General features: G+C 37.1%; 2 protein-coding genes across 3 annotated transcripts in view; both read right to left on the reverse strand.

The window, feature by feature from the left end:
* LOC309394223 (V-type proton ATPase subunit S1-like) overlaps positions 1–1,626 on the reverse strand; it is a 69,162-nt gene extending 67,536 nt beyond the window's left edge. The window contains exon 1 of the mRNA XM_081957114.1: positions 1,484–1,626. Within this exon, the coding sequence (XP_081813240.1) occupies positions 1,484–1,596 (113 nt within the window). The 5' untranslated portion in view covers positions 1,597–1,626. The remainder of the gene's footprint in view (positions 1–1,483) is intronic.
* A 7,076-nt stretch (positions 1,627–8,702) lies between these two features.
* Positions 8,703–12,007, reverse strand: part of IQUB (IQ motif and ubiquitin domain containing) — a 49,453-nt gene continuing 46,148 nt past the window's right edge. For both annotated transcript variants that reach the window (XM_081957028.1, XM_081957027.1), the window contains 2 exons: positions 11,469–11,654; positions 8,703–9,303 (listed from right to left, as the gene is read on the reverse strand). In XM_081957028.1, coding sequence (XP_081813154.1) covers positions 9,136–9,303; positions 11,469–11,654 — 354 coding nt within the window. In that variant the 3' untranslated portion in view covers positions 8,703–9,135. The remainder of the gene's footprint in view (positions 9,304–11,468; positions 11,655–12,007) is intronic.

A 12,007-nucleotide genomic window follows, 5' to 3' on the forward strand; every position in this document is an offset into this window, starting at 1 on the left:
AGCCATATTTATCAGTTTTATTTATTTATTTTATTTATTTATTATTTGTCAGTACAAATACAACACAAATATAAAAAGGCAACATTAAAAATAAAAATATGGTTTTCTGCCTGCATGGTCTTCTGTGATGAGCCGAAGGACAGAAAGAGGGAGTAGTGACCTTCCTCCCATATTTAGGCATACCAGGGGTTGTAACACAAATGCATACCTATTTCCCTGGCTCAACTGATAAGGAGGAGAGCCTGTGGCTTAGTGGCTAAGACTCCTGCCTAAGATATAATACAGCCCAGGTTCAAATCCCAGTAAGGGTATGGCTAGCTGATGAGAGCTAATTAGCTCGAAATAGATCTATACTAGTCTCCCTTTATTTATTTATCAGTACAAATACAACACAAATATAAAAAGGCAACATTAAAAATAAAAATATGGTTTTCTGCCTGCATGGTCTTCTGTGATGAGCCGAAGGACAGAAAGAGGGAGTAGTGACCTTCCTCCCATATTTAGGCATACCAGGGGTTGTAACACAAATACATATATATAATATATATACTGGAAAATGGAAAATGCATTATAAATAAAACATATATTGATATCCTACTCTTACTCTGCAATAAAAAATCATTTCAGGACTGAGTTTACAGAACAGCACATCAGGATTTGCTAAGAGGCATAGTTGGGTATAGCACGATGGCTCAGCTGTTAAAGATGCTGAGCTTGTGAGCTGGAGGGCTGACAACAAAGGTTTGATACTCAGGCTCTGTGCAGCAGGTGAGCTCCCATTACTTGCCCCAATTCCTGCCAACATAGCAGTTTGAAAGCATGCAAAGTAGATTAATAGGCATTACTTTGGTGGGAAGGTAACAATATTCCATACACATATGAAGTATAGCCATGCTGGCCATATTATCATGAAAATTGTCTTTGAACAATGCTGGCTCCCTTGGCCAAGAAAAGGAGGTGAGCACCCTGCCTTAGAGTCAGACATGACTGACAGGGAAACTTTTAGCTTTATAGTTATACTAAACTAACAGTGCAAAGGTTTCCATTATGTTCTGAGCATCAAGAACAAGTTTAAGAGAATAGCTAATTTCTATGTCTACCTCCCACATACACTGTCACTGCTGCTACTGGTGCCAGTAGGTAAAACACTGAACAAGGATATTTAGAATGAAACCTTGCAATACAATTGTCTCAGCTGGATGATAAATAGGAACAAGGAACAACATTCCTCCGACCAAGGAAAGTGAATCTGTTAAGACTTGAGAATCACTCACCATTCACACTTCTGAAACTGATGGGCTACAAAGTAGAGGCTGTCTGCAGGTGGACAAGCCTCATATCAAATATATTCTTCCAAGTATACTATATCTAAACTGTGTAGGTTTGTCTTCCAGATGACAGGTAAGGATGAACTTGGAAGGCTGGCTGCACAAAATGCATCTCTGAAAATAGCTGTATCTTATAAAAGTAGAGAATTTCTTACCTATCTGTTGACCACAGCAGCATAGGAACATGATCCAAGGACAAGGTCTCTTTGCTTAGGACAAGAAATACATAGAGTAGTTGTCCCCATGAAACAGCACTGCCTCTTGCCATGGTCTTTTCAGGGTTTGCTTGGTAAGGGAACCAAACTTGACTCAGAAGGAAAATAAATGATAGGAACTGGTTATATTGGTATCTGTTGTAAAGCTTCTGGTTTTGGCCAGTTTTTATTTATGATAGCTGGAGTAGGTCTGTTTTATGCCAACAGGAAAAAGAATCCATACCCAAACAGAGTGCAAACTCCTGACATAGCTTTGAAGATAAGACTCTCTCTACTAGCAATTCTGGTTTAGGAACAGATAAATTGTGTTCACCTAACAGGAGAATTCTCTGACACCCTTGTACTACAAGATATCCTTCTTTTGTTCTTATGGTGCCACTATATCTGTATATATTACAATGCAATTGCTGTTCCTGGAGATATCCATCAATGAATGGAGCCTGGTATCTACTGTGTTTATATGCAATTTGTATATTATTACACCATATTATAATATGTGTCAGATATATAGTTGTTAGAACAGCAATGGTGGTAGTGGTAGTAGTATCAAGTCATGGTGCCAGATTAGGTTACTTCTTTTAAAAATCCAATAATTGTGCCCACAAATGAATAAGAATTCAATTTTAAGAAGAAAGTAGGAGATTCACAGCATCATAGATATACAGTAGCTGTAGAAGATAGCTGTTAAAATATCAAACATGTTCTTGCATTTTCCTGCATAAAATCCATTTTCCATTTAATTTGTAAGAAAAATCCTTTTTGGAAATGAATCTTTAGTTAGTTCCAACCTTTCTGGTGAAAGACTTTTATGTCTAGACTTTCCCTTCTACTTTGTTTCCAAATAGCATCCATAGCCTTGCTTGGAAGCATTGAAAGAGTATTGTAGTAGCCATAACTCCATTCACAAGCCCTGTCTTCAGTCTGAGTCAAAACGTCTGAGAATGGAACACAACACACACACCCCTAAAAAAAAGAGAAATTGAAAAAGAGGTTCTGGAAAGTAATATAAAGAGAGTTTACTCCATATACTTCCATAAGGAAAACTACAGAGAAGCAAAACATTTTGAGAAATTTTGAAATATAGGCAATATGGAACAGAAAGTGTTAGGGCAAAGCACTGGCATAAATGTTGATATGGTTGAAAGATGGATTAGTGGATTCTTAATTGTTTCTTAGTTAATTTCCCATAAACTAATTGCTTAAAAAAGTCTTTCCCAATTATGATGTTCTCTATTCATGAATGTTAATTTTCGGCTATCATAATCCCCAGCTATGAGGGTTTTTATTTAAAAGGATGATTTACAGGCAATGTAGCATATTAAAAATAAGCAAAAATGCTTGTGGCAGCTTCCCAATTGATGAGCCTTGTGTTCACAGGAGCGTTAAGGGGGGGGGAGGAAGAAGAGGTCAAAATGGTAGCACATATAAAAGGGGATGGGACTTAAACCATGGAGGTGTGGCCATCATCTCAACTTTTTCCACACACTCCATTGATGCTCCTTGTTTATCAAGTACACAAAATATTTTCCAGAAAGATACGCCTTTTTCTGTGTGTGTAGATATGCAGTGGACAGTGAAATCAGAGAGAAATAAAAGGCAGAAAACATGATAGTAAATGCTGCGTTAACACTTATAAACCATGGGTTAGATAAGAGAGACTTAGTGCTATATAACATCTCCAGGCTGATTTAAAAAAATCTATTATCCCAATAAAATCTGTCCTCATAGTTCTTCTATTCTACTTCATGTGATAGAAGATCCCAGCAAGCTACCTCTTCTAATATAATTCTCTTGCTAAATCACCCAAAGTACTATTTACTGGCCATAAAGAGAGTATAATTCAGAAATGTACCAGATAAAAATCCATGTGGTCTTCCCAACTCAGAAGAGATTGTCACACGTGTGAGGTTATCCACTGGAAACTAAAATCACCACAAGGTTTATCCACCTTTGTTGCTGTAAAGGTGATTGGATATTCTCTATCCAACAAAAATCAATTAATTTTTAAAAAATTACATTTGTCTTATTTCTACTATTATTGGATTACTTCTGAATCCTTCATGCTGGTTCTCCTCCATACATTTCCCATATATGTCTAAACATTTCTTGTGGTTGTGGAGTTGCAACAATAGTGTCAGGCTTCCAAGTAACACCCCCAATAAAATAAGACTCCGAGGCTTGAAGTTCCTTAAAGTTCCATAGAGGTCATATTGGCACATATGGGAAAACCCAAATCTGAAAGTTTCCAGGTTTTCCCCACCTAAAAGATAGTCTAAGCATCTACTCAGCACCCACATCTCCATCACATGGTCCAATCAAAGCACCATCCTGACTGGAGATACCTCCCAGTCACACCCCTCCAGGTGCAGGGCAGAATGGCCTTGACTCTCAGAGACAGGAATGTTATTATGACTATGACTATATATCTCCCCAGCTCCCTACAATCCCCCCCGCCCAGTTTATCACAGACTAAATATGGCAGGCCTGAAGATCCAATGCCCAAGGTGGCTTCCAGGCCTGATAGATAGAGCTTCTATGCAAATGGATGGGGGGAAGAATCAAACAGACTTGATAGAAGCCTCACCAAGTCTCTAGTCCTATGAATCAAAGTCCTCTAGGTCCCTACCCCATGCAGAGTTCTTCTGTGTGAATGCATCTACTTCTATTCAGATGACATTTTGATTTATAAAAAGGAAAGGGACAGGATATATGCATGGAAGAATATATTTTATTTCAACATAGGAGTGGTTGGCTCAGAGCGGTGTTGTGGCCTACAGGTGAAGGCGCTCACCTCACACTCGGAAGGTTGAGAGTTTAATCCTAGACAGTGACAGATGTTTCTCTATCAGGGCGCAAAGAGAAAATATCTGCTGTGAACTCCATGTAGGCATCAGGAAGGGCATCTGGCCAGGAAATGCTCAGCTTCATTTAGTCACCTTGACTCCACTCCAATAAAAGGGAATACAGGATGGAAAAAGGGGGGAAAAGGAACAGTGGGTGACTGGCTCATTTCTTTGAGGGATTTCTTTGGTGTTCTACATTTCCTGTCATGGGTTTAACTTAAAGTATTTCCCAATTATTTCCTTTTAACTGCAGAGTTCCTTCACTGCTTATGTAGTTAATATTGGCGCCTAGGCTCAGCTCATCTGCTTGACTCGAGAAGCTTGATTTCTAGCTTGAATTGGATACTGTGAATTGCAGTGATGTACATATGATTACCGTGAGAATATATTCTGTTGTGATTATGTAGGGAACATATTGGTAAAATAATGTTTGGAATGAATGTATCGTTTAGTGGGAAATGAATTATCTTTAAGTGGGTCATCCCCTTTCCAGTTGGGCATAGCACTAAATAATAGCACTAAAAATAAAATAGCACTAAAAAATAAAGAGTTTAGCTCACTTCTACAAGAATATAACAGAATATTCGTAGCTCAGGATTGAAATGAGGAGTACTTGGTGTTTTCTATTTGTTTTTATGTAGACATTTCATTATCCAAACTAAGTTAACATCATCAATGCTAGTAAGCAAACCCGACTCCTTACTGGCACTGATGTTACCTAGTTTGGATAATGAAATATCTACATAAAAAACAACCAGGAGAGTAAAAGTAACAGTAACAGAGTTGGAAGGGATCTTGGAGGTCATCTAGTCCAAGCCCCTGCTCATGCAAAAGCACCAACTCCAATCATATATCTAATATAAAATTGGTTTGCCATTCTTCTCACATTTCTCCCTCCCCCTCCTCAGCTCCTCAGACTGCAATTACTGAGGTTATCCTCTGCAAGTATTAATCAGGTCTGACTGTTTAGCTTCCTGTGGTGTTAGTTAGGTGGGGCAGCCTGCAGTGATGGAGTCTCCGAATTGCCAGAATTTTGTTTTTCCAGAGTCTGCAACCTTAATCACAACTTTCAGGATTGAAGTGCATTAGATGAAAAAGGAAATTATTTTGCAGATACTTTTTTTGGATGCTGACATACTGTATATTCTCCAGCTGTGTTTACATTCCTAATGTAAATTATTTTGCCTGCAAATGCTTGTTGACATCAAATTCAGGTGATACAATGACAAAATTATTCTAAATTTGGATAACAAAGGTGTTGCTGTAAAAATTGATGATTTATGGATATTTTTACTTTTTTTAAAGATGTATAATGTAAAATGTAGCTGGCTTATTAAGAGACCAGATTTTATGCCAACATTAAATAGATTTTGAAATAGATTTTGAAGTGATTATATCTGCATTTAGATTTCAATTTTCATAGTTCTAAAATGAAAGTCTAAATAACCCAGAACATTTGTACTTAACCAATTATTTCCTTTATAGCCATATTTGATAAATGAAAGTCCTAATTAAGCAGATGCTACACTGTATTTTTTGCTAAGAAGTGAATGTAAAAACAGAATAAGCACTTGTTTTGAGTTTTTTGTGCTTAAGCATCCAGGTTTGTACTGAATATTTGGCAATTAAAATGCTGCCAAATTGTTTCTCAGCTAACTGCATTTTTTTCAGTCAGAGTCATCATCACCCATGCTAAGTTCAATAGATTGGATAAATTGATGCATTCAAATGGTGATATTAGAACAGGGTCATGTCTCCATTTATATAGTACACCTGGCAAGTTCAATAGGAGTCCCATAAAAGCAGTTATCAGCTTTTGAGAAAAGTATGTGTGTATTATGCAAAACACTTTCATTCATATTCCTATTGAAAACATTGCTGGTTTGACATTGCAAATACATAGCAGCCCTTCCAAGTCCCTTCTCATTCTGAATGAGGCAGAGAGAAACTGCTATTGTGTCTGACTGTTCATTAACTGTAAATGAGTTATAATGCCCATTTTAACTTGCAGTGAAAGATATAAAAGGAAAAAAAAATAAAGCTGGTAACATCCTAAAGAGAATCCAGTAAATCACCCAAAGAATATTTTGGCAATATAAACTTTATATATTGCCAAAATATAGTTCTCCCTTTACTCCAGTGAATATGTAAGTTGTATTTCAAAACCTACATTGTTGACATGTAAATACTTCACTTAAAGTACACTTTACAGGGATTTTTCTGTTAAAGCATACAAAAAGCAAAAGGCCGTTTCTTAAATATTCCAGGCTAAGCACAATAATTCCTTTTCCTAGGAAAATCTTTAAAAGTTTAGTTAATTCAAGATGTACTTATTAAAAAAATAAATGTAACATGCAATAATAGCAAACTTATTAATCCGATGAATGTCATGAATAATTTGTGGTATTTTTATTATTATTTTTCTATGGAAACCATTGTTTTGCTTTCTTACACAAAAGGTCTTTATTATTATTTATTATAAAATGGTTAGTGGACTTACCGAAATGGCAAACGTTTAGGCCTGTTGGATGAAGATGCCGGTATAAATACAGTTCTTTTGTGTGTAACCCAAACACCAATAGAAGACTACATACACAAAAAGACTCTTTCTAAGTCAAGAATTTTATTCCTCTGAATTTGTCACACAAGAATTGTTCCCAATTAACAGAGAAATGTGGTGTGGAAACGCAGCCAACCAACATGTTAAAGTTCTAAAATTTTGATACATATTAAGTAGAAACAGGAAAAGATAATTAAGTTGCCCTCATGTTTGGTTGTGGTTGTAACTTGCCTCATGTATATTTCCTCAATGGTCTTAAAAGAGAGGAAGGCAAGATAATGCTTATGACACAAATGTGTTTGGATGCATCACTTAGCAGCCACCAGGGTGCCTAACTCCTGATTATAATTGTTTACAGGTACTTTTAATTAAATAGAAAGCTGGCACACTGCAAAACAAAGTAATTGCCTCTACCTTAATATGATTTACAAGAATGACTCTGGATTCACATAGACCAGAGACATATTTAGGGGGCAGGGGGGAATGGATGATTTGAGCCAGTGCTTTGTTTGCAAGTCTGCCTGACTGTCCAGGAAAAAAAAAGAGAAAGAGAGAAGGTAAAAAGCGTTTTGAGGGGAGAGAATGGGAAGGAATTTTACCACATTGCCTTCTGATGACAGAGCATTTTATTGTTGATCCATCAAGACAGTCACTTTGTGAGAACATTGATCAACATGCTCTCATTCTTTGAAATGATGGTCTTTCCCTGCCTAAATTGTTGATACTGATGAATCCCTATTGGTATCATTAATATAAATACTTCTGAGGGAAACTTTAAAGGCAGGTTGTACTTGGTGTTTTAGCTTTCAAGGAAAAATACCCTCAGCTAGTTTGCTGGATAGAGGCAGCATCTGTGCACTTTTCTAAAGTAGCAGTGATCTTTTCCTGCAATAAATTTGAAAAATGTTTTCCAAATAAATCATGTGTAATTGCTGGTAATGTTTATGATGCTTATACAACTGAATAGATTTAATACCTCCTTGCAACTGTCCACATTCTACCCTGATGCTTGCAGCAATTAAAATTGATCTATTATGTAATATGTATAAATTGGGTTACTGAAGAACCAAGGTATTAGTTTATGTTCATATTAGTATATAAAGATTATGAAAGCCACACAACATAATTATAAATCTTTAAGATGTCTTTAACCATGGTTGTTTGACTTCTATTTGAATTTACTAAGATGTTGATAATTAGCATATAGAGAATAAAGGACAGAAAAAAAGAATAACCCATGACATCCTTTTTCATTGTTGCCTCAATAAATTATATATATGTTGTAATTGTACTGATAAATAAATAAAGGGAGACTAGGATAGATCTATTTCGAGCTAATTAGCTCTCATCAGCTAGCCATACCCTTACTGGGATTAGAACCCGGGCTGTATATATCTTAGGCAGGAGTCTTAACCACTAAGCCACAGGTTCTCTTCCTTATCAGTTGAGCCAGGGAAATAGGTATGTATTTATGTTACAACCCCTGGTATGACTAAATATGGGAGGAAGGTCACTACTCCCTCTTTCTGTCCTTTGGCTTATCACAAAGACCATGCAGGCAGAAAACCATATTTTTATTTTTACTGTTGCCTTTTTATATTTGTGTTGTAATTGTACTGATAAATAAATAAAGGGAGACTAGATCTATCCTGACCTTCCTCCCATATTTAGTCATACCAGGGGTTGTAACATAAATACATACATACATACATACATACATACATACATACATACATACATACATACATACATATAATTTATACTCCATTTTATTTTGTATCAAAGTAGCATCTCTTTAAGAAATCAAGGTCTTTAATATATACCAAGTCTCATATGCAGGCATTCTTGAAAACAAAACAACTGTTCTCTATTTTAAAATTGTCTTTTAAACTTGTGACTTAAGACTTGCCTAGGCTGTCAAAATATTTTTACTTTAAAAAGGGGAAATGAGTAAAGGGACAATATATTCTTCCAAAAGCATATTGTACATCAGAGGTATACGTGAAGGAAACAAGTGCAGTGTAACAATAATGAATTGTAAGTGAAGTTCTAAGTTGAAGTTTTGGCAATGCACTTTAAAGAAAAATCCAGGGCATGCAAACAAACATTCCTTAAGCTCTTGATCAGGCCAATTTTCCAAGCAATGTTCTCTTCTTTTAAGAGAACTGTTCTAAACTTCTCTTTAAGCGTTACTTTGATGAAGCAGTTGTTACAGACTTCGTTACTAAAAGATCTTCTGTGTTAGTTTGCTTGTCACTTTTATGAAGAGTAGCTGCCAGCTCTGTGAACTGAGAGAAATAGTTCCTTGCAAGCATTTGTTTGTGCCTTACTCTGTGAATGAACACCTTTTCATAAGCCTGAAAGAAAGGAAAAATAGAAAATGTTTTGATTGGTTATATATTGGCATAGCAGGTCCTTTAACTATGAGTGGTATTAATTTTAAATAAAATAATAATTATTATTTTGTGTTTTTTAAAAAAGATAACTCTTAGGTTGATTAGCTCAGAGATGCAATGCCATTTAGTGAACTACTATAGATGTTAACAAATAGGTATAGGTCAGCGATGGCGAACCTTTTTTGGCTCGCGTGCCATAAGTAAGGGGAGCGCAGGGGGGGGTCGTGTGCGGGTGTGCCGCACCCATAATGCAATGCGTGACCCCCAGTGCGCATGCGCGCACTACAGGCGCTCCCCCTCCCATTTTTACATGCTTTTTTCGCCCTCCCCAGGCTCCAGAGGCTTTATAGGAAGTTACTTCCGGTATGCTCGGAGGATCGTTTTGAGCGCTCCGAAGGCTTCAGGGACTGTCTGAAGGCTTCCCTGACACCTCTGGAGGGCTTCCGGGGGGTGGGGGAGGCTGTTTTTGCCCTCCCCAGGCTCCTATAAAGCCTCTGGAGCCTGGGGAGGGCAAAAAATGGCTTTAAAAAAGGGTGAACGCAGCTGGCCAGCGCGCACATGCGTGCTGGCCAGCTGACAGGGCAGTGCTTCGCGTGCCCTGACAAATGGCTCCGCGTGCCACCTGTGGCACGCGTGCCATAGGTTCGCCATCACTGGTATAGGTTATTAGAATGTGATTAATTCCTAGTCAGTTTTTACAAATGATTGATTTGGAATCCCAAAGTTGTTGTTTAAAAGGCAACTGGACTTTTTTGGTTTTTTCCCCCCTTGAAAACATTTCACCTCATCCAAGAAACTTCTTCAGTTCTCCAGAACTGAAGAAGCTTTTTGGATAAGTGAAACATTTTCAAATGTTTTCAGTTCAGTTCTCCAGAATACCCACCAGAGTCACGTGATCAAAATTCAGGCACTTAGCAACCAGCATGTTGCAGAATTGTGGGGTCATGTGATCACCATCTGCAACCTTTCCAGCTGGCATTTCACAAGCCAAGTCAATAGGGGAAGCCACCTGTGCTTAATGACCACATAATTCATTGCACTGCAATATTCACTTAAGAAACATGGCAAAAAGGTTGTAAAATGGAGCACAATTCACCCCAACAATGGAAATTCTGGGCCCAATTGGGGTCTTAAGTCAAGAACTACCTGTATGCATTCCAATCTGGAATACTTGTCACACAATCTGCATAACAAAACATAAATTCTATGCTATGGTATCTCTGTGTTCCTGTGTGCCTTTTAAAACCTGAATCTGAGGGATAACCAATTTCGTTGTATTTAAGTACAATGACAATAAAGATTATACTTATTTAAATAGTATCATACCTTAGGGGATCCCTTACTGGATTGAATGTATTTATTAATATTTATATATGTGTGTATGTATATGTATATATATATTGGGTATGGGGTGGTACATTTAAATCAATACTTATGGATTGATTTATAGGTTTATACCTATAAAACATACGCTAGATCAATCTCAGAGTACTGTTCAACTGCTTGGAAACTCTACCATACAGTATGTCTGGCATTAGTACGATTGAGAGGGTTCAGAAGTACTTTATGAGAAAAGTTTTGCACTCTTCTGTACACAATAGAATTCCTTACGCTACTAGGCTTGAAATTCATGGTTTGAGTAACTTGGAACTATGTCGCTTGCGGTCAGGCCTAGGTATTGCATACAAAATTGTACATAGTCATGTTTTACCTGTAAATAACTTTTTCTGTTTAAATTGCAATAATATACGCACGAAATAGCATTTTAAACTCAATGTAAATCATTTTAAATTTGACTGTAAAAAATACTATTTCTGTAATAGAGTTGTCCAAGTCTGGAATGCTCTACCTTATTCAGTTGTCTCAGCTACAAATTCTCACAGCTTTAGTCACAAATTGACTTCTGTGGACCTCACTTCATACTTAAGGGGTCTGTGGAGGGTGTGTGCATAAGTGCGCTAACGTGCCTACCGTCCCTGGCATTGTATTTTTATAATTATTCCTGTCTTTGTTTGTTTGTTCGTTTGTTTGTTTGGATTTATATGCCGCCCTTCTCCAAAAGGACTCAGGGCGGAGTCCTTGTTTTGTTTGACAAATTACAATGAATAAAATAAATAAATAAATACCTTCTCAAGATCACTTAGTTTAAGATGAGCTTCAGCTTCATCTTCTTTGAGGAGAATCGTGTTCCAGGGAGACCATTCCTGCCACTTATTCCACCTAACCATGACCAAATCATACAGATCATCCCAAGCACTAAGAGCTGACTGGGAATCCCAGAAATGTTCAACCATGTAGTGTAAATCTTGCAGCTGCAATATAAAAACAAGAGGGGCAGGGGGAAGAAGGAATAAAAGTTAATCTAAAAACTTACCACATTTATAAAGTTGTTGCTTTGAATGACTATTATTGCATGCCACACATAGTCACTACATTTTAATTACAGATTGAAATGCTCTCAAGGAAACTATTTCTCCCTTCTCTTTCTTTCCTCAAGTGGCTGTGATAACACACAGTCAGTTTATTTATTCCAAAAAACACATTGCCTCAAATACAGGTTTTTAAGAAGTTTATGGTAAGGTTTTTACACAGATGGCTATTTCTGCTTCCTCGCAGCTTGTGTGATTATCAACTTGCCGTTAGAACATTTTCTTGCTGCTAGCCA

The sequence above is a fragment of the Natrix helvetica genome (assembly GCF_964273705.1).
Source record: "Natrix helvetica genome assembly, chromosome: 6".
Classification (NCBI taxonomy): Eukaryota; Metazoa; Chordata; class Lepidosauria; order Squamata; family Natricidae; genus Natrix; species Natrix helvetica.